Source organism: Rhipicephalus sanguineus, chromosome 11 (assembly GCF_013339695.2).
Source record: "Rhipicephalus sanguineus isolate Rsan-2018 chromosome 11, BIME_Rsan_1.4, whole genome shotgun sequence".
NCBI lineage: Eukaryota > Metazoa > Arthropoda > Arachnida > Ixodida > Ixodidae > Rhipicephalus > Rhipicephalus sanguineus.
The window spans coordinates 4,649,300-4,673,212 of NC_051186.1; the positions used below are offsets into that span (position 1 = coordinate 4,649,300).

Genomic DNA, 23,913 nt, shown 5'->3' on the forward strand with positions numbered 1-23,913 from the left:
CCAATTCGCCGACAGCAGTTACACTAGGAAGCGCTCTTTTTAAGCCGCAGCCCTGTTTGTACTCTGCAGGTGAGTGTCCGTAGTGCTAATTTCGCACTAAGATCACACCGGCCCTGCTGGTTTCAATACAGGTATGTTTTGCTTAGTTATTCACACCCTGTGCAGTAGCCAGTCACTGTGTTGAACGAGCCTTGCAAGGCCTGTGATAATCCATTGGGCAACAACTGCCCATTTTTTGAATGCATCCAGTAAGAGTGCCCTCTGCTTTCAACTGTAAGACTACATACAGCAAAGTGCATAAAGAGCTCCGTATATATGACTCCATAATAACGGGAAGTTGGACAAGCAGGGTATTGAAATGCCTCGGCTGGTACAGTGGCAAACATTAACAGGAAACGCAGAAGCGCGAGCAGATAGTGACCTGTACTGGGGCCACCTTGAATACGGGCTGCCCACAAATACTCACCGAGGTACACTGCAGTCTCCTGAGCCCCGGCCTGCAGTGGGTCTTGAGAAGGAGTTCCCGGCAGCGTTCAGCTAATCCCAGGCCACAGTATGCACAGACTTCTAGTCTTGTCTTCTCCTCGGTGCCCTTCTGCCGTTGAATCCCACGTCTCCAAAGCTGCATGACTTAGTCTTGTTTTAAATTTATCGCAGTATACCATGTTGCCTTTCTATCCTTGATGTTTCCAATTAGCAATACAACGACAATCTCCACATTTTAATGTTAGCTGTTTATCTAACGATTCCTGTTTAGGGAAGTTGTTGGCTGGTTTTCTTCACCAATACTGAAATGCATCTTGCTTATTAAGCGTGCTGACAAGCTAATGCTACTATCCGCATCGATTCGTAGCGCCTCTGGTAAGTGAAGTTATTCTAGAGGACTTACCGGGGTTAATTCGTTCAGCATCCGACACCAAAATAGTATCGTCTTTTGACGAGGGCGTTGTATATCGCGCGCCGTAGTGTTGCGGACGCGAATTCATCGCGCTGACAGGCTGATGCATAAACACCACACTAAAAGAGCACAGCAATAATTCAAGGGCGGGTAGTCAGGGCCAGTTTAGCTTACACTGCGGTAACTGTGGTGTTACCTCTACGCGTCGGCTTACTAAGCGTTGCAGGCCTGAGTTTAAAAAAAAGTGGCATTGTTTATCGCCACAAGAACCAGTGCATCCGGGAGATAATGGAAGCAGTAGAGATCACTCGTGCGGGAGTGGAATGTGTGTCATTATGCCATCGGGTGCATTGACCAACGATGAGTTGAAGTTTTTAGAGCGTTGGTAATTAGGACCATATCGATATCACCCTGGACATTCCATGCTGATTATTACATATTTTGCCTTTGTTTCTTTTCCTTACCAACTGGTACTTCGTATGCACTACGTATACTTGGTATTGTCAGCGAAGTAAGCAGTTTGAAGTGAGCATTCTTTACACTCTGTCTCTGTCGTCGTACTTTCCACTTTTCCGCGCTGTTACATGAGGTAATGAACCAGATTGCCCCGCAAGCAACCATTCCACTCTAAATTCTCACGAAAATTTTAAAACCACAAATACGCTGTGAAGCTTGGGCCTGACATAAAAAAACTAAATATTCAAGAGTATAACAGACCACCGTGTTATTTAAACCAGGTAAACGTTTGTGAATGCTTCTGTCCACATTGCCCAAGAAAATATTGCTGTAGACTACGGCAACCTTTTAACCAATGCATAACTCAGAATATTGAACACAAGAGCACCTGTCCGTCCCGCAAATGTAATTTTAGACAGAAGTACGATTTACCAAAAAAAAGATTCAACAGATATTCCAATAACATTTATTTTACTTCATCATTAACGTCACATATACAAATTTTCACGTTTTTTATTTATTGTGTGCGCAATCCAAAGGCAGAAATCTCGTGCGTCGATAATGAAAGCGCCCCAACTTCCTTTATTTACTTCTGTCAAATACCTAGCAACTGCTTCCCAATTAGAAATAGCTAGGCCGTAACAAATATTACATGTTCAAAGCCAAATATTCAATGTTGAATGTCGCGACGTGTTTGTTTCAGTGAAAATGTCATCATCAATTCTTACAAATTTGCCGAACTATCGCTACTTTTAAAATGGCAATCAGTCGTGTGGCTATTTGAGCCATCTACGTTTCGGTGTACACAGTTGCCAAGAAAGATTCGCGAGCCATAAGCCTATCCCGGTAAAAAGTTGACTATCGGATCCAGGCTTTATGCTCACCGCCCTGCTGCTGCCGTTTTGACCCCGTCCGCTTCGGTGGTACTGTGTGCTCGGATCCTCGATCCCGGACGCGGCGGTCGCATTTCTATGGAGGCGATGGAGGCATATTGTGCCGTTTTGACACGCAGTGGGAACTTCAGATAAGGTTTGCCTAGTACCATAAACGTTGCCACAACGTTGAAGCAACTTTAACAATGTGGCGGCAACATTCTGCCAACATTTGGTGCTACTAAGGTTCGTGCAGCTATTCTCGAGGGCGCTCTTTCAATTCCCGACCACGGTGAACGCATTTCGGTCAGCGCAAACTGCAAAGAACACCGATCTGCTCAGATTTAGGTGCACATGAAAGAAACCCCAGATGGCCGAAAGTCCCCCGATAACGGCGTGCCTCATAATCATATCGTGGTTTTTGCGCGTTAAACACCACAAAATAATTTTTTTATCGTCATTGGTCTTGCTGCAGTCAAATAAAAGGAAATCTATTGCGATTACATATACTACACATCAGCGTTCATAAGCGCTACTCTTTAGATTATATTACACTGGTGTTTCATGTGTGGACGCGTAATGTACCGTGTACTGCTGTATATCAGGCATTTATTTTACCAGCTGCGCCGTTCATGCCAGCGGTTGGTTGTAATCCGTCCCCAGAAAAATGTCATCAGCATGAACCGGCGCGCGGTATGTTCGTCCTGTACTTTTTCCTGTTCGTCCTCTTGATCTTCTGCTTCGTTCAAAAATACGTGGGCCCATTTGTCCGGCGCACTATTCTGATAACGTTGATGGGTGAGAGAGCGAGTAGAGAGAGAGAGAGAAAGGAAGAGACAGACATAAAGAGATAGAAATAGAGATGGAAAGAAAAAAAAATTCGTGATGAGGCGGGATTCAAACCCTCGTACCCACAATCTGAAGGCGAGTATCGTAACCGCTCGGCTATCCAGGCACGCCAGCAGAGCATAACATATAGCCTAACATGGTGTAGTGCAGCAAGCGAGTTGGAAAGGCAAGTGAGGGTGTGGATGAGATGTGTAAGGGTGAGGACGAGGGAAAGGGGTGGAGTAAGCAAAGCACATCACAGAAATAAATTGGGAACGAGAGAGAGAGAGAAGGAACGAAGAGAGAGACAGGAACGAGAGATAGAAAAGAGGAAGTGAGAAGAAAGAGTAAGAAATGTAAAAAAAGTCCAGCCAACTCCACTTCGCGAACACTGTCCAAGCGGCGAAGCTTAGGCTATATCCTACTTCTATATTTTTCAAGTCTTCCCTTCGTTTGCGCTTAGCTTCGGCCTCTCTTGTGCGAACATCGCGGTTGGCTCGGCGATGACATGCCCCTTCTCGCGTCAGTTCTCGCCGACGCTCACGTCGGACGGCTCCTTCATTGGGAGAATGAGAAATGTTTGCCATTTTGAAAGCTCGAGCTCCTGGACCCTGACGCGCTGTTTTACACTCCAACGCACCTCGCCGTCACCCCATCTTGGCGCGCTTCTCGAAGGTTCACCCCCTCGACGTCCTTCGCCCTAGCTCTCGCATCTCGCAGCACACGCAGCCGTCCCCCTCCTACGGAGCCCCACGCTCGCCACACTGCGAGACCACGTGATCACCGCAACTACGACCCCAGGCATGAAAGCCTCGTCTAAAAACAGCTTCGCTGCTAAAAAAGAAATAAAGAGACATAAAGAGATAGAATAAGTGGACGCGAGAAATAGACAGAGATAGAGAAACAAAAAAAGGAAGAAAGGCAAAAATATATAAACAGCGAGAAATATAGAGATAGATAAAGATAGAGAAAAAAGAAATAGAAAGGAGAAGAGGCAAAAATAGAAAGAAAAAACAGAAGGTAAAAGAAATCTGTCTTAACTTTTCTTTTTTTTTTTGGTGATAGATTTTCCTTCTTCAAAACCGTGATGTATAAGACGAAACAATCGCACGATGTACGGTCGTTATCCAAAGCATTCGGTTGTCTGCAAGGCAAGGAACGCAAATAACAGAAGCCCAAAATGAGCAAGACAAGGCAAATTCCTAAGCACGGAATATCAAACTTAGTCGATTTGAGACAATTAATTAGGCAAAAACAACAAAGGACAAGGTGAACGAAATGGACAGGACGCGGCGCTATACATTGACTGAACTCGCAGAAAAACATATTATTCGCGAGATGCTCAGAAACCTTTGCAACATGGGGAAAAATTCTCTAGAAACGCTCCCTTAATTACCACGAATCTTTCAAACTTCAACTTACGCAAACCATATTTAACAGATCAGCCGAATGCGCATATTTCTTTCAAGGTACGCGGATTCTGTATTGGTGATAAACCGCGACGTGATCTGTGAAAGTGCTCCGTCACTGGCTCTTTTTTGCAGGTTACGCCTAATGTCAAAGTTAGCCGCATTCCATTCACTTCGAAAGTTTTATCGACAGCGTTTTTCCCATCTTGTTCGCGAAAAATGATAAATTCAGATATTTTACATGTATTTTTACAGAGAAAGCATATTGTTCCCTCTTCACCTAACCTGCACAGTTTACGGGTTCAGGAATACAGTCAACGTCACCAAGGTAAAGAAGGGAACAAAAAAAGAGTGAACAGAGGCAAGTTCTTACGCACCAAGTGTAAAACTTGGTCGACTTCAGACATAATTAGTTAGCGCCAAAAAATAAAAAAAGGACAAGGTGAACGAAAGAGACAGGACGGGGCGCCGGAAAGTGAGTATAAAAAACAACCATACCAAATCAGTAAAATATTTTTGGAAGCAAGTTCGTTCACGTTGAAGCAAATACGTGCTGCGGAAGTACGTAGCAAGGAAAGGGCAGACAGGAAAATCGCTGCACTCTGTCCTGTCCATCTGCTAAGTTTTTTTTTTTTTACTTGCGCAGCCTATCACTGCATAATACACAAAAAGCGCATATTCTCGTCTTCCGGTGTTATTCGTGATTATGTTGATATAAGATGTCATTACTTTACTGCAACAGTAAAAGAACGTGTTTTCCTGTGCGACTCCGTTAAATCAGGCTTGTCTAATGCTATGATTGTCGTTCCAGGAACAAGCCCAGCTGCCCGTGGCGCGTAGTTGTTTAAGCACGTCAACTGTCCCTTGGCCACTAAGCAAGGCAGTGCGAGCACGTGCTTGGCATAACTACGTACACTTGGAAAGGTAACCCTTGCTTATCAGCATGTGGTTAACGAAGACCTACATCTGTGTGCTTGTTGTTGTCATGGCCAGCTGTCATTTCAACAAGCAACCAAGCAGTACCCATGTGACTGTCGACGCCTTCAAAGTAATACAGGTAAGGATCCGGCACACACTTCAAGACGCATGCCGTGGCATGCAATAGCGTCTACAAAATCGTGTGATAACGCACTTGCTTGCGTAAAATAAAGAAAGGAAAAAATGAGCCAATGATTACGATATTGCCCAATGCGAATTCTGAGCTAGAGCACTGCACGGGCTCGGGCCTACCCGAAAACCCGGGCCCGGCCCGGCCCGTGGGCCGGGCCGAGCCGGGTAAAGTAGTTCTCACGGCGGGCCCGGGCCGGATTCGGGCCTGAAGCTCCGGGCTTAGGGCCGGGCCCGGGTTTGAGGTGGCGGGCTCGAGTCGGGCCGGGCTTGGACTTTGCTGGGTTCTTAAACGGACACTATAGTGAAGCACTGAATCGGTTTAGACTGATAAAGTGAAGTCTAAGAACTCGAATGTCATTCATTTCACCATCATAAGTTTATTATCAGACGAGAAAATTAAGGTCAAAATTCTATTTTTTATATCTCGCGCCGAAATCTTCGAGCGTGACGCCACGGATTTCAAAGTGTATTTGTCGTATTTGGGGACATTGGCTCTATAAAAATTCCTGAAACTTGGTATGTTAAGTCTATGGCCCCCTCAGAGGTCAATGTACTTGATTAGGAACTACGTAGGCCCCATTAGGCGCCGTCAGGATCTAAGATGTCACGGTGTCTGCTGCGCGAAAGGGGCGTCGCCACCTGCATTTACCTTTTTGCGCGTTTTCTCACTTACCACGAGTCTTGTACCGTCGAGCGTGGTGATTTAGGAATTGCTAAAGAGTAATTTACCGATAATAGATAAATTGTCTTTCTTTCTAGTGCCCCTTCATGTTTGTTCCACGTACGTTGTGCATACATACATATATGTTTCACATTTTCTCTAAAAAAAAACGCTTTTTTTATGTGGGGCAAGCTATTTAGAGAAATTTTATTAGAGGCAAGTACTGAACTTCTTTTGCTCCTTGCACATATGAGGCTACTTGACTTATCTTAAACGGGCGAGCTAAAAGTAGATGGCTCTTACAAGGCGCTTGTATATTTACTCATTGCTTTATTTGCCTTCATTATGATTTTATATTCCAAATGTTGTTCTGTAATCGCAGTAATAAATGTAATATAATAAATATATATCTGTAACTTATCGCAAGAGCGATCATAGAGCTCCAAAGCGAGGAAACATTTTTGAAGTTTCCAGCCCTTCACTAAAACAAAAGGACTGCACGGAGTCTCGTTACATAGAATACCTATACACAGACATTGTTTTTTCGTGACTTCGTCACGGCCCCCAGTGGTCATGTGGCGCGAGATGGACGTGCACAGCCTGCTTGGTGTGCCCAATTTGTTACCATTTGAACTTTCGCCTTTTTCCGCTATATCAGGGGTCTCAAACCCGCGTCAGCTAACGGGCCGCATTCATGAAAATTTACTCCAGCATGAGCCACGACAATAACGCAGCTAGAAGCGCGGGGGGGGGGGGGGGGAGGGTTAGACGGGCTAGGTCGTACCAAAAGTCAGCTAACGTGGCCATTTAAAAGAGAGCTTTCCCATATGTCACATATCGCTCGTTTCTGAAAGGTATTTGGCGGCAGGATTCCAATAACATATCGATACCTATCTTCAACATAACTAAAATCAGGACGCCGATTTTGAAATATACAATTCTGTTTCGCGGTTAGGTATCAACACATGGTGGCCGCAGGGGATGCATCATGACAGAAAAGCTTTAGACCTGTCATGCCTCTGTAGCTTAAGAACATACTTATAAAGAAAATGAAAAATTGGGACGAAGACAGTCATGTGCGGGCCGCGGGCCTTTAGGGTGAGGCCAACGGGCCGCGTGTTTGGGTCCCCTGCGCTATACAGGTATAGTGTGAGAGCTACATGACACTGCCACAACACCGTTCGAATGTGCAGGAATAGCATAGGTTTAAACAGCATAAGGTGTGAGGTAAAATATATTCGCTTGACGAAATATCAGGCTTGAAAAAAGACAATTACGAATTCCGTGCCGGGTGATGTCCCTTTACCTCGGACCATAGACATCCAATCAGTAAGCGTCGAGAAGCTTATTCGCGCCTTTATTACCAAACTGTAACGAACACAAAAATAGATCGAAATCGCTTCGTCCACCTCCTGTCAGTCCTACCCGCGTAGTGCAGTGGTCACCTTCTACCAGTAAAACATCGTTAGGAAGGCATAGAGCATTGTGATACGGAGGAAAAGAAGAGCGCGGTACAAGCCGTGCATAACATACACTGCTGAAAACTGCAAGCAGAAGCCCTCAAAGACATCCTAAATTTGCTCCAGTGGTGGAAGTTAAGAATAACGACTGCCGACGCCTTCACATTTCGCAAGGCCGATGTGCACCCCTGCGGCTAGCGCATGCAGTGCGCGAGAATCTTTAGTGTGGCAGATTATGCGATACAACGTGAATGGCGTGCTCAAAGCTGGAATCTCTGCATAATTTCGTTTTTTGCACAATAACATGTGAAGAAATAAACTATAAAATATGCCACAAAAGACTTATGGACTGTATATAGTAGCAGTGGTGTTATATGAAATATATATCATATATGAAAAGAATGCTACCACAAATACTTTTTTCGCCCTTTCGGCTGCCTATACGTATTTCTAAAAGTACACGTGGTGTACACTGTTCGCTATAATTTTTATCTAGGTTAGTGTACATACAGCAAAGTAATAAACTTGGCTTTCTTCCTCCGTCTTGCTGTGGCAAGGTACTACCATGCTGAAGACATGTGTTCATAGGCATGCGCAGGGTTCCCCTTCAGGGGGGGGGGGAAGGGATCATCGTGGCACCCCCTCTCCCAATTATGTCAATGTGTGGGGCAGACTTTGCGCCCCCCCCCCCACCTCTTAGGTGAATAGGGGGGGGGGGGGCGCCCCTCTGCCCCCCTCCCCTGTGCGCACGCCTATGCATGTGTTACATATCCAGAAGGGTGCATGATTGGCTTTGTCGTTAGAGCATGTTTTAAGTTTCAGTAAAAAGCGCAATGAGAGCGCTGTGTCCTCTGCATAGGTCGGCAAAAAATGTGGAGCTCACTCAGACTCACTCATGAAACATATTTTGCCCTTAGAGCTCACTCGGACTCAGACTCACGAAAATGTTCCTCAAAAGGACTCACTCGGACTCAGACTCACTGAAAATTTTCTCAGCCGGACTCACTCGGACTCAAACTCACGAAATTATTACTCACTCGGACTCACTCAGACTCACGGCTCTGTCTGAGTCTGAGTGAGTCTGAGTGAGTCGACTCATGAGTCTGTTAGCGTATAGTTGGTTTTATCGACTATGGTGTCAATGCTTTTTCACACCAATATCTCGCATAATTGGTGCTCTACTCGGCACCTTTTCATCTTGTACCTTCAAGATATGAGTTATCGGTGGTTGCAATCCAATAAGGACATTTTTATTTTTAACAGACGACTCAGACGAAAGGTTTTTATCAAGAACTTCCTGTGAAAGAGTTTTCGGGGGCAGATCATGGCACCCCCCACCCTTGATCAATAAATATTGAGCTGGCGTATGAACTCTAGGGCTCTGAAGTATGTGTGAGTTGACGGGACCATAAACGTGAGCGCCGACATAAGGCTGATAGTAACGCTGAAGTGGTGTAGATACAACAATAGGTCGGCAAAAAGGTGTGGAGCTCACTCAGATTCACTCAAGAAATATATTTTGCGCTTAGAGCTCACTCGGACTCAGACTTTCACCAAAGTTTGCCTCAACCGGACTCACTCAGACTCACTAAACATTTTCTCAACCGGACTCACTCGGACTCAAGCTCACCAAAATATTACTCACCCGGACTCACTCAGACTCAGACTTACGGCTCGATCTGAGTCTGAGTGAGTCTGAGAGAGTCGACTCATGAGTGAGTTTGCCAACCTATGGACTCCTCTGTCTCCTGTTTTTATTGCACTTCCTATCGAAACTGAATTCATGCTGCAAATCACTTTCCTTGCTGCAATATCTGCTACAAAACGCTCTTGATGATCCCCATTGCATTAGCAAAAAAAAAGAAAAAAAGTTATAGTATACCATTGCCGAACAAACGTTCATTGTACCCAGTATGTACACTCAACTCTTTCTACCGTGAGCCCCTTTTTACACGAAATTACCGCAGGTTAAAGTAGAATCGTTAGCGAAATATTCGCCAATAAAGCGTAGATATTTGCTACTTAAAACACTTTGCTGTAGATTCTATGTTCTGGCAACACCACCTATAATATTGGCTCGGGCCTCTGTCGGGCCTGATCTGCCGTCGGGCCGGGCCGGGCCGGGTAGGCGAAATTTTGTCTCGGGTTCGGGCCGGGCTCGGGTCGCGTATAGAATCACCGGGCCGGGCTCGGGCGGGTAAACTTGAACGAGTTCCGGGCCCGGGCCGGGCTCGGGCCGAAAATCGCGGCCCGTGCAGTGCTCTATTCTGAGCACATATTCGCGTTGGGGCAAGGCCAACTGTGTTTGAAGTTTTGGCTTTCCGCAACGGTATCGACTACGCCATGAATGGCAATTGTTGTAAAGTAGACAGCACCCACTACGCCATTATTCGTCTTTCTGCTGATAAGCGAGGTACCCGCTACACATCTGTTCCCACTTCGTTGATGCTGCATGTGGCTCATGACGATGAAGAATTATGACTGAGCATTTTAACGCGATAGCGTTAAAGAGCTCGTATCGCAGAAATTCCGCCGTCGGCGTCGGCACCGGCACCGTTGGTTGCAGGGCTGGGCAAAGATACTTTGAAATTGTATCGCGATACGATACAAGATACTCAGGCAAGAAGTATTGGAGATACAGATACAAGATACTACCGCAATAATTGTATCCGATACGATACTTGCCAATTGTATCTTAAGATACTTCGATACATTCGCAAATTTGTTATTATAGACCCCCTAATGCAGTAGCGAACGCCTATGCACGAAAAGGTTTGCTTGAAAATTTCTTTAATGTGACCAATTTTGTTTAATTTTAATGAAATGTGCGTTAGTATTTCAAAAGTATTGTCCTTCTTGCTCCAAGTGCATTAGTTTACTTCCGACAGAACTTATTCGGGTTTGTTTTGGCTGCTTAACAGGAGAGCTCTTCATTGATAGCGGCTATTGCTTATCATTTTTGTAATTGATGGGAGTCGCTGCTCAGCTTGCCGACCAGCTAGCGGGTTGCGATCTAATCACAAGAACTTCAATACGAAGCCTTCGCACGATGGCGCAAATACCGGTGTGGAGTTTTACCTTGTCTGTAAAAGACCGTTCACGCAACACCGAACCACCGGTGTACAGTAGCTGGCGATATTTTTCGTGACGCACTGTGTATGCGTAGAGCTCATAAAACTGCAATGACTTTTCATGTTCTACTTATCTGCTGGCGCAAAAGGGTCGTTATCAATATATTCACTAACGTGCAATCTTTTAACAATTTTTCTTCAACGAGAGAATATGTTCACCCCAGAAATGCGTAATACCAATTGTATTGTCACGTGGTGGTAAGAATAAAGAAGGCGGCAGTCACTCTGGTAGAGACTAAACTGCTCACTGGGCAAACTTGTGCCCAGAAAAATAAGCAACTCATAATACAAGCAAAGCACTCTGTACACTGATAGCGGCAATCATTGTCGTTGGCCTTCGGTATTCTGATCACAGACGGAACGCGTGGTCACATCTGCGATCGAACCTTCCAGCGTTACCGATGGTGCTCGCGTAAGCTCCCGAATGAACTACAGTGCTCGCGCCCTGCGCATAATTTTAATAATAACTGTTGCAGTTTTACATCCCAAAACCACGACATGATTATGATGGACGCCGTAGTGGAGGGCCCCAGGAATTTCGACCACCTGGGGTTCTTTACCGTGCTCCTAAATCTAAGTAGACGAGCTCGAGCATTTCGCCTCCATCGAAATGTGGCCGCCGCGGCTAGGATTCGCGCGTAATCTTAACCGAACAATCTGAAACAACTGCGAAGCTTCCGAAACATCGCGACGTGTCTTGAGCTGAGCGCTGCTAATAATGTTTTTGCAGTTTAAACCCGATCCCACCAAAATAAAGAAATGAGAGCACGTGGCAAGTTGCACAAATCATCGCAGCACAGCGCTGCTATTCACGGTATTGTCACTGTCGTGCCGGTGTCTTTTGATCCATCCCTTCTCGGCAACCAGGTTGTTGCTACGATAGGGCAGCGTCGTACCCGGACTCCGTTTGGTAGCGTAGTCGAGTCTCCAGGTTGAGGAACTGATGCTAGCAAGATGGGAAAACAATAACAAGTTTACTGGCACTTTTCGTACACTCAATTACATCGTGACAAGGTCAGAGTTCAGCGACGAGCGAATTGGATGAGCCTGTTACCGAGGGCTCAGAGCCCCATTTCTCACTCAGCACCGTCGTTTTAACCCCTCAGTTTGGCTCCTCCTTCTTGATGACCACCAATCACACACACGACACCTCCCACCATGGCACAGTCCATTCCACTGTCGCGGAGGGGTCGTTGCACACTTGAAGCAGCAAGGGTCCTGCGGTTGACGGCACGCAGGTGGGGGAAGCAGGACAACAGGTTCCTCGTGCTTGCCCCTGCAGTTCTTTCCCCGAAGGCAGCAAAAGGTTTGCGGAGACTCCCGTCCAAACATACCCGTCAGGTGGCCTCGGCAGCGTACCAAGCCAAGCCCAGGTGGCCCATTGTCTCCGGCCTGGCCGTCCCAGACTTTGAGGCCGAGATTCTGCCCATTGTTGGTCACTCGCCGTCCCAGGAATTTCGTTTCCAGAAAGGATGCAGGTGTTCTAGCAGTGTGGGAACGCCTCGTCCGCCGATTCTCATGGTCAGCGCTTCGCCACCGACTGCCAGTCATAACACCGCCTATATGGCCGATTAACTGGCGATTAGTAATAGTAAAAAAATAGGGAGGCCTAAAAAAGGAAAACAAATCAAATATATCTAAATAAAATAGAAATGTCGTTCTGTATCAAACATTCATCGTGAATAAGTATTGAAACACAATACAGGCGGCACACTTAATAACTATGACAATTAATCATGAAGCATCTTGAACTTACTTCTTAATGTAAGACAGTAAAAATATTTGGTGCCTATCAAAAATTGACTGAAACGGCTAGTTGAGACGCTCATGAGAAAAACAGATCATTTCGTATAGCAATGTTTCTCGAATCCCCTTCCTAACAACCTTAAGATGGCTCATAATTATTTTCGCTCTTTTACTAAGCAGTAAGCAGGATGTCTGGTACTGCAGACTCAGTGCGCGCCCATATGATTACATATTTGTTTTCAAAATCACCTCGCGGAACAGTAAGCTAAAGCGAAATATAAATGTGCAAACAGTAGCAGAAATAAAGCAGACAGTTCAATGTAAGAGTAAAGCAGAGAACTTATTTTGGCAGCACGTTACAAGAGGCATATTTGTGCGAACAGACCGGAAAAAAAAGTTCAGAGCCCTAGGTAATGTACGGGATGCAAAAGAAGGACAACTAAGAAAGAACTTGTGCTAACGATCAAATTATGATTTCGAAAGCTGTTTGAATAAAGATAGCAGGAAGATAATAATAATAATTGTTACGGTTTAGCACCCCAAAACCACGATGCGATTATGAGAGACGCCGCAGTGAAGGGATCCGGAAAGTTTGACCACCTGGAGTTCTTTCACGTGCACCTAAATCGAAGTACACGGGCCTCAAGTATTTTCCCCTCCATCGAAAATGCGACCGCCGCGGCCGTAATTGGATCAACAGCAGGAAGAAAAAGATACGGTACACGAACATATATTCTGTTAGAAAAGCGCTTCATCTATTAGATCTAGCATCGGTACTAGTGGTGCTACAGTTAGGATCTTATTTGCACATAAGTCAATCGCATGTAAGTCGAACTTACATCCACAAGATCCTTCAAATCGCTTGTGTGTGAAAGCCACGACAAGCAAAGCAACCCCATACTTCAGATTTCGTAAACGAAGCACTGCGCAGGAGAGCGGCATCCGAATTTGCGCGATAGTCGCCGCACGCATTGTGGTAGGCGGCGCTGGACAGTGGATAAGGGTAAGTATCATGGCACTGGCACACGAAAAAAAAAAATCGAGAAAACGAAAGGCATGTGAGCTAAGCTGGACGTTCGCGCGCTTGTTCTGTCGTGACTACGCGAGCACTGTCAAGTTGCTCTGCTCCACCAAAACGGACGCGCACACTTCACTGCCTGCCTTCACTGGTGGACTTTGCCGGAAAAAATAAAATTATGTCACTGCGCTGAGTTTTACTGGGGCGCTTTAGTAGCACCAGTACCAGCTTGAGAAGCGAAGTTGAGCCAGCGATTATTGTTTCGTACGCTGGTGTTTCTATAGGAGTATCTTGTATCTTAAGATACACGATACATAATTGAATGTATCGGAAATACAGATACAGATACTCGTCTTACGAGACGTATCGCGATACAGATACAAGATACCCAAAGAGTATCTGAGATAGTATCTAAGATACATGTATCTTCGATACTGCCCAGCACTGGTTGGTTGTGAGCGAAAAATCATCATCTTGTCCGTGACCGAAAAATCGAAAAAGCTGCAAATAAAATAATAAAAATGTTGGGCCCGAGTGAGAATCGAACCCAGGCCGTCTGCATGGCAAGCAGGTGTTCTACCACACAGCCAAGCCTTTAAAAAAAAAAAAAAAAAAAAAAAAAAAAAAAAAACAGCCAAGCCTCTGCTTGGTGCTGCGCTGAAAGTAACTTTTATGCTTCCCAAAAATACGCGTCCTGTATACAGGTGTCACAGTACGAGATGTAATATGGCAGTAATATTGCGTGGTACAAGCGTACATTGCCATCGGGCGTCACACCACGTGAATATCATAACGACTTGGTGGTTTAAAGACAGCCACCCATTACAAAAGGCACACACATTACTGCGCGTATTCCCTTAAGACCACGTAGTGGGTGCATCGCAGCTTCGAAAAAGGTTCTCGCGCATAATTACTCCTGGTTTAAAGCATGCTACCCATTACATAAGGCACACACCTTATTGCGCGCATTCTGTTCAACACTCGTAGTGTTCGAAGTGCGCACTAGGGGCAGGATATTGCTATCGCGTTCAACTCTTAAAGGCGAAGCTTAAGCGTCCCCCAATTTTTGAACTAGGTGGGAAGCATTAAACCACTCACTTGTTGCGCAATTACCATTGTGTGATGACTGGTTGTTATTTCACTGTTCTGCCACGCTATATTACATAGGTTAAGGCGATTCCTTGCCCGGCATGACGCCTCTATAGGGTCTAATGAGTTTCAAGCACCAGCGTGCTCTGTGGTAGAATACTCGGCTGCCACGCAGAGGGCGCGGGTTCAAATTCCATTCGATCCTGGGTATTTTGTTATCATTAAATTTTTTTCATGTCTATCGCTAGCGCCACTGACGGCGACGGCAACGCCTCTCAGCGCAGGAACCGGCGACCAAGAGCTGCGCTCTAAAAACGCGTTCCGCAATTGATGCAGCTACAGGTATAGCTCGCAATGCACGCTTTCGTTTTTCGACAGATTATACTTCCAATAAGACGCAGTTTTCTTCCATTTTTAACAAGCAAGGGATGACGAAAGGCCGGGTTGTGAATCATAATCCTGCATAACGGGGCACACGAGAATGAGAATAGAACTATAAAAACGGGCAAGTAGAACGCTGCACACACGCGGGAGGATGTCGGGAAGCAATAGAAGGGATCCAATTCGGATCGTGCACTTGACGAACTGCATTTGTGTAGATCAGCTTTCCTAGCGCACGCGAAGGCCATCGTTTCAGCCCTAGTGTAAGTGACTTGGAAAATATCCGATTGCAGCAGAAACAATGACTTTTCCACAGAAGGGCACTCACTAATCAAAAAGCGTATATGTTGGTGAGCAGTCTCTCAGCAACTGCTAACTTTCATATCAGTAACCAGCAGAAATGACGTGTAATAATTAAGCTCGCTGAGAAGCTGTCACAGTCGCCATTCTGTAAATGAAAATGAGAATTCTATGGTCATGTAGGGGGATTCATATTTGAGCGGTGTTGACACTTGCTGGTGCAATATTCTTATATGAACGATGTGTTTCTGTGAATGTTCAACATCTAGAAAAAGGATGTAAGTAAACGATGATCGCAAGTAGTACTGCTATTTATCTCAGTTAACAGAATTTATTGAGAGAAAAGAGGAGGGAACGCCACCAGGTTCGCTGTTTCCTCAGTTTTCGGACCACCCCGATTTTTTTACACTTATTACAATGCTTAGCCACGTGGGAATAACCATATGATGAGCAATGCTGAAGATGCTGTTTAGCACAATGTTAATGCATCTTCCTACCTATCAGGCGCACACTCGCCCACGAGAAGAAAATTCATTTACGGCTGCGCAGGCGCAAAGGACAAACGTTGACCTGTGTTCCACAAGGCAAAGTAAATGACTAGGATTTGGGCGGGCGCAGAATCACAACATTCATTAGTGAGTCGGAAAGCTTTTACCATGAATATCTTTTCGGTAAAATGAACGCAAAATATCAAGAATGAGGCCACAATATACAAAAAATAGTCTAGAGCTAGGGCAGTATGAAAGTACCATGCGAAGAAATCTTTATCTAGGGCATAACATTAGTTAACAAAAGGCTGTGGCATTTCAGTCTCAGTTGAAATATAATCACGCAGAATTTTTCGAAATCCGCAGGACGGTCATGCACATAATGAGTGTCACATGTCGGTATTAAATATGATATTATATGGTACTTTCCTCTCAATGCCGTCTTTACTCCATTGCGAGCTTGGCATATGAGAACTCCGGAAGAGCCCGTGACACTTATTGTCTATAAGTAAGTTGTTATTCTTGGCACACGCAGTCACGGCAGATAGTGTGCATCTAATAGGCGGGCGCGAAGGTGTCGCCCGCGATCCTGTAATTCCGCGTGTCACACTGCGTTATCTTATGGTAAGGGCCTCAGTGGAAATGGGCTGGCAGGACAGGGGGGGGACGCCGTGGTGAAGCTTCTCCCCTTTCGCCCCTACCTCAGTGGAGAATCCTGTGGACGCCTATGGTGGTGACAGAGAACAAGGCAAGAACAAAATGACGCCGTACCGTTAAAATGTTGCACAACTGTATCCATGCAGATGGTGGCTTCTGTACCGTACATGGCTGCAGCGTATATATCCAGCCCCGCCCCAGCTTACCGATGCCTGACTGCCTCACTGACAAGCGTCAATGAAACGTTGAAAGAGGGCACCTATTCGTGGTACTTCAAGAGTCCAATCGACCACAGAGCGTGAGTATTCGAAGACAGCAGTATTATTATCGGTGATCAAAGACTGTCGCTGGAACCAACATTTACACCAATATTCTTGTATTTGTCAGGGCAGCTCTGACATTACAACAGGCGCATAACAAACGCAAATACTGTAGTATTAGCCCAGGAAACACTTCTGCCATACACTTGCTGCCTCTATTTTGTTAGTTTCCATTACATATTGTCAAGTTCCTGTCCAGTCTTCAATAAATAAAATTTGCTACAGCCCACACCACATAATCGGGGCAACTAGCCTTTAAAACCAGCCGATCTCATTAGAAAAGCGAGCACGTGTACGGGAAACGCCGACTTCCGCATAATCACAGGGCATCTCGTAATTGTAACACTTGTCATGAAGCATGGGCATATTGAGTAGCCGCTCGGAAAGGAGTATTGAAGAGGTTCAGTGATGGCGAACAACGAAGTAGTACTGCAGCCCTGTTCGTGTGCCACATGAATGAAGCTTCTCATAGTGTAAACTCCGGCATCTGCTTCTGATTTGATTAACTTGGGTTTGGTAAAGGGGTGTGGCGATACGCTGTAGACATCATTGTGCAACCAATCATATTTGTAGACTGCGAAGAATGCACGCGCTTGTACTCGTAACGCCTACATGGTTGATTCCCAAGAGACCGCAAGCATGGTAATCTGTTAAAACTGCAAAAAAAAGCATAGCGCAGCTTGCAGTAAGTCGCGCAAGGCTGGATGACAGCTGAGTTGGTGCGCACCTAGCTAGTCCTGGCTTGGCTAGCCTTTCACCCTCTCACCTCTCATTGCCACCCTTTGCTGTACTATCCTATACAAGACTATGCTTCCGCTCTCCAAGAAATGTTTTCGCCTAACAATCCTCTCTTTCTTTCTGTCTGTATTCGTTCTCTTGGCCATCGGAGATATGGGCGCACGTATTCTAGGAGCGAATCAGAAGACGATTATGACGAGAGCGCGTGCCGGTTTCTGATGATGATAATTTTCTATCTATGGCACCCGGCCAACCTAGAGCACAACAGCTCTGCTGTAAGGAGGTGACCATGCACGTACAGGTGAACTTCCGCTGCAAGAGTCCAGACGAAAGGTGGGCTCTCGCGCTCTGCAGAATATTTTTTCGATGAAAAAAAATGTAGGACTGTTTGTACCGTAGTGCATTTGACTGGTGATAGCACAAATGCCACAGCAACATACTTCGGTGCCCAGTTATGTTCTGGCTGCTAGTTCAACAAGAATAAGAGCAGCTGGCGATCCTTCATTTTGAAACCACGCAATAATTCCACATCCCTAAAATTCCACGGTAAAAAATGGTTGCCATCTCTTCGTGTACCTCCCGACATTGCGTTGCAGATTTGTATTGTCGTGCATGGTTCTCTCGAAGCTTTCCCAACCGATTGTGGTATGAAAGTCGCTCGAATTCTCAAGCGTTCCTAAACTTCCTTTTTTCCATACACCTGGTTTCGTTTATGGCTATTTCACTATTGCCGTTTTCCGCTCTCGCTTTTCCTACCCGCAGTGCCAGAGCTCATACCCGAAGTTTTTATTCCGGTCAACCTCCTCGCTTGTTGTGTTATGATTATCATCTAATTTTCTCTCTCTCTCTCTCTCTGTCATTGTGGTGATCGCATATTTACCGCAGTCATATCCTTAATCAGCTGGATTTCAGGGACTTATGATTGTCGCTGCGAATTCAAACAACACCAAACCGATCTTCGATCACACGTGTGCGATCGTCGTCTCTTCTGGAAAACTAAGCTCCACCAAAGTTATCAAAGACAATGCTGTTGAAAATGACTCTGAAAACAGTCCATGGATCATTTAGAATAATGTCCATGCCCAAAAGGCAGTAAAGTGGCAAATCAAATGATACGATACTTTGAGGACAGACCATATGCTGCCGAGAAAATATATGCCATCGCTGTCATAGACACAAACGGAACACATAATTTTGAATGGTATTGAAACGTTACAGTGTATGAGAACTTGCATGTGAGATTATTCGGCAGCCACTGCTATAACAAAACAAAATTAGAGAATCTCTTGTTGAAAACTTTTAGGACTTCCGTCCTAGTGTGTACACGTAACCTTTAAAATTTGAAATGTCTCTGTTGGCTCTTTTTCAGTGTGGTTCGGCAGGTAAACTTCCACGTCAGACCGGGAAGCACTTCAGACACGCTTCATTTTACTGTTGAAGGAGGTGAGTGCCCAACCAAGAACGACTACCCGCCACGGTGGCCCAGTCGTTATAGTACTCGAATGCTCACCCGAAGGTCACGAGATCGAATCCTGGCCGCGGTGGCCGTATTTTCGATGGAGGCGAAAATGCTTGAGGCCGGCGTATATAGACTTAGGTGGACGTTCACGAACCTCAGGTGGTCGAAATTTCCAGAGTCCTCCGCTACGGCGTCTCTCATAATCATATCGTGGCTTTCGGACGTTAAACCCCAACAATTATAACCAAGAGCGATTGGCATGTAAGGCAGTCTTGTTGCCACTTAATTCAGAATGCTCTAAATTTTCGCAAATGCAGGCCACAAGTTGATACCTGTCGTGGCGAATTGGTACTTTTCTTGTTAGTAAAAGCCCAAAAAGAACTTCATTATTTCAGTTCCGCACGTTGTAAAGGTGTGAAACGAGAGATATCATCTTCATCGGAGGGACGGACATAAACATTCTACCTCAGATGGACGGACGAAACAGCTAGGTTGACCTGAGCCCGGCCTGGGATTACGCCACCCGGGCATTATGTACCTTGACTCGATGTTGGTTGAGTCTGTGTTCATATGGCGCAGGTTAGTTTTAATAATGAGAGTGCGCGCATCCACTCCTGGTCCATATTGTTAACGGCATTTCAGACCACCCTCCAAAAACTCCAGGGCATAGCTAAAGTACTTGAGCCGGCGTTCGCAACAAAAAGGTTGCGAACGGCGTCCCAACTGTACATATCTTCGTACAGTGGTAAAACGGGTGTATGAACTACCCATTTCTATATCTTCGCCACTACAATCGGCTGCTATTCCCGCGTGCTTGTGGGTCACTAAAAATAAAAACACGGTTGATCCCTCCGTCATCGGAATCGGAATAACCCTAAAGTAAAGCGTGCCCTTACAGAAGTAACTGAATGCTTACTGTACATTGATATAAGAGAGTTCGCACAATGTATATTGATGTCTGGCAGCTAATGGCGCCGTTTAACGTGTATGCACCCACTTTGATGATTGGTGGTACATCTCCATCCCGACGATTAACGTCCATGTTAAATGACTAAACGAACCCTTGTGGTAGCTGTAGTAGTTAACGGTGAAAGCGTAATCAGAGAACGAGGTGTGATAGCCAGAAGAGCGTCGCATATTGGACGCAGAACTTGGTCGCCATCCCTCGGCATGTTAAAATGTGATTGAACACAACGGCCGGACTAGAGGGAAACGCAAAGCGCGTCGTGCCGCCCCGGTAGCCCGCCGCGATTTTTCTCGGGGCGAGCGCATGAGCATGGAACGCGGTGTTACAACCAGGTGAGGCAGGCGCGCGTCGCAGAGCTATTTTTGGTTTGTATTAGCGTGATGCTGAGCGAGGCCAACGCTTTTACGACGCTTGGGCAAAGGTCGCCACCTCGCGGTGTGTTAAGGTATTGATAAAATTCAACTTTATTGAAAACGCGCCTATTGGGACGGACGCGTAATGCGTTGCAGGTGCTAGTCGCGGAGGCCACAGCAATGACGAATTACTTTACCTTACCACCCGCAGAGGTCAACACCACACAGCCGACCGGGAGAGTGGTAGATATAAAAGGCGCGTTCGTAAAGCCTCCAGAGTCTGTGACCATGGCGCAGTACTTCAAGAAAAATGGGCAGGAGGATGCACCAGAGTGGATTTCACGAGTGGAACTATTGTTGCGCATGCCGAAGTTTTGATTGTAGTCAGCTCAGTGCTGGCGGTTCATAATTTCACTTTGTAATTGTATAGCTCTACCCTTTTTTTGTGAGTATGTAAATAGTCTTGGTATGCAAGGCAATAAAGAAAAAAAAAAGTGACCGTGGCGCTGTGGATAGCGTGCCCGGCATCTGTTGTTGCGGACCGAGCGGTCGTGGGTTCGATGCCCCGTTGACGGTACCTTTTTTTCTTTCCCATCTGATTGTGTATATTTTTTCGACGTCATTTCCGTGACGGAAATACGTCACTGAAGTCTTGGTGGACCCCGGCATAAAGCACTTTCGTGTTAAAAACATTTCGTGGGTAGAAACGCGCTAAGCATTCCGTTACGCGCACCCTTGACGGCCTGTCAAACACGCTCACACACGCTTCACAACAAATAATAACGCATTAAATGAGCTATGAAATGCACATTTGTATGTTTTATTTCTAATTAAACAGCATGGCTTTCCTGCTACTTTCAGGTGGTAGCGAAGTGTACACGTCGTACTGCGCGTACACCAACTACGAGAACTGTCTGGTTGCGAAGATACCTTACACCGACGAAGAGCGTAAGTTATAACTTCATTATATATAGGCAAGTCAGTGTGTTCATCGGCTCAAATCTAGTGTCCCAATACTGTGAAGATAGGATACAAAGCCCAGTCGGCCAGTCTTCGCCTATGATGTCACAGGTGTAAAATATTAACTGAGTGTCGACCAATGCGCCGCGCCTCACTCAACGAAATCGTGCCTTCTACCTTTAAAACCGCACAGTCCATTGCAATTTGCCGATATTGAGCGTGGCTGGCGCCAAGGAAATGAGCCATGTTTTTTCATATTATTTATTGCAGTTTGTATACTGTGGGTCACGCCAGAACTGGTGAATAATATTCCGCAGCAGTGCCTATCCGAGTATCACGTTACGTGCCCCGTGGAATACAGAGCTTACTACAGCGACATCTGCTAGACGTACCAGAAAGAGTGAAACACAGTGCAAGAGGTGCCAAAGGCTTCCGCTCAACTACGTACGACGACACGGTATTGATGACATAATAAAACCTCAATGTGTCATTTCATTGTGTGAATTGACCATGAACAAAATGACTTGTTATCTTGTTGCTAAAAGTCAGTTATTTTGATCACAAAAGTAGATAAGGAGAGCAAACAGGCAGACAGGAGAACAAAACGGCTTGTACTTTTCTCTTGTGTCCCTATTTACACGTCTTACCCTGTTAATATGAATACTGACCAACCAGGTCCGTTAGTATTGTGTCAGTCTGAGCTGTTGCTGTGTTAACCCATATATGCCCAGTATCCTACATATAGGACGCTTCTTTGATGCACTCTAATGGCATCTTCGACAAATCGCACTGGTGCGCACCGGGGCGCCCTGGTGCGCCGTTTCGTCCAATCGTCGTAGCGCCCGGTTGCCCCGGTGCGCACCGGTGCGATTTGTCGAAGATGGCATAACATCTCCATTTGTTTAGCTGACGACTAGCGCCACCTACAGAACATCAAGAAAGCCTCATTGTCAACGTGTACAAGCCAATAGACATTGCTTGCTTTTCATGCTGCCACGTGCCGACCGCTTTCTCCGTGCAAACGCGTGATTTGCGCGAAAGACGTCATGGAGAGAAAGAAGCGCACGTGAAATGCCGACCGCTTTCTCGGGGCAAACGCGTGCTTTGTATGAAAGACGTCATGGAGAGGGAGAAGTGCAATGTCGGCGTGCACGTGAAGTGTTTCTAGGCTTACCACACCCGCACAAAGAACCCCTAATGGCCATTGTCCTGTATGTATAGGGCGGCTTGAAAAAGTGTTGCGTTTACCTGGCAGTAAATAAAGAACTTGTGCTTTCTTTTGAGGGTAGAAGAACTTTTTATCAAAAACAATTTTTGTTTTGTCTATTTTTCTGAGTTTGGGCATATATGGGTTAATGTTAGGGGCATGGCTAACGGCTGACGAAAGAAGACAGAAAGCAAGAAAGCATATTTTGTTTTGGCAGCTTTGACGGGCAGGTCTGAAGATATAGGCAACTCTGAAGAAATAGGCTTCAATTACTTCTCTGATGATTGTTCCTCACAACCGTTTTTCGACAAACTCTGGTGCTTCTAGTGCTCCACAGCAATGTCATTGTGAATTATGGAAGTTATATTATGCAAGAACATGGTAACAATAAATAACAAAGGACCTGGTAGACGCTCGCTAAGGTGGAACTGTGAACAGCATGATTAAACATGTCCCAAAAAGGCTACGCATGTAGCACACATTGAAGCGCACCAGCTAGACATTGGGAAGCTTTGGTGCAGCAAGAACACATTCCTTTTGTCAAGGTCACGATCCGTCAAGATGGGCCGCATCTTATTTCATCGCACCTGTGGTCAAACCGTGGTTTGGTTTCGCAGTGCCCAGTCCATGGTGTTAGAGCTTAATGCTGTATTAGGCGGCAGCACAGCAGTGTCAAAGCATCACTAAGGTATGCATTCATTTGTTCGTCGAGCAAGAGCACTCCATCGCTGCATTTCTGTTATTTGGTTTACAGTGAAGCACTCGATGTTACAGTGAACATAACTACTACGCTTCTAAAAGTTGCACTTGCGTTTATCGTATACGCGTGCATATAGCTAGCTTGCTTGCTTCAGGGTTGCCGCTGGGTATGTTTGAAGAGTCAAAATGCAATGTAAAAGTAGCCCAAGTAGCTGTTCCGTTCTATTTTGCCACCAGATTTGTAGCGAAACAGAGCGAAACCAGTACCGAGAATATAGTTGCTTATTATTGGACAGTGGGTTTAGCAAAACGCAGATCTTTGAATTGCGTATGGAAATTACAAAGGCTGTTTCAGGTAGCTTCAAATAGATAAAAGGTAGTTTCATAATAGATAAGTTGTTGCGACCCAACGGACAAGCGAGTGAATACTTTGAATGAGCCTTGCAGGACCTGTGATAAGCCCGCGACAAGTGCCGCTGCCTGCAATATATCGAGTGAGAACGACATCTGCTTTGAAGTGTATGACAACATAAAGGAAAGCTGCATAGTCTTTCCGCGGTATAGAAGAGCTGCGTCTGTATAGTATCAGAATGACGGGAAGTTTGACACGCGAAAGTATTGAAACGCTTCGGCAGGCACAGTCGCAAGTACTAACTGCGAACGCAGAAACACGTACGGATTATAGGGTCTTTTAGCAAGGGACGGT

The 23,913-nt window shown here is 45.6% G+C and overlaps 1 protein-coding gene across 2 annotated transcripts; it reads left to right on the forward strand.

The window, feature by feature from the left end:
* The first annotated feature begins 5,277 nt into the window (after window positions 1–5,277).
* On the forward strand, window positions 5,278–21,760 carry LOC119373454 (uncharacterized). Of its 2 annotated transcripts, XM_037643481.2 has the most exons (5): window positions 5,278–5,520; window positions 16,651–16,802; window positions 18,932–19,005; window positions 21,203–21,289; window positions 21,572–21,760. In XM_037643481.2, exons 1-5 carry the CDS (start codon window positions 5,407–5,409, stop codon window positions 21,685–21,687), a joined length of 543 nt encoding a protein of 180 aa, XP_037499409.1. In that variant the 5' UTR covers window positions 5,278–5,406; the 3' UTR covers window positions 21,688–21,760. The 2 variants fall into 2 exon arrangements, with proteins under 2 accessions (XP_037499409.1, XP_037499411.1); XM_037643483.2 differs by lacking the exon at window positions 21,203–21,289.
* Window positions 21,761–23,913: the final 2,153 nt, after the last annotated feature.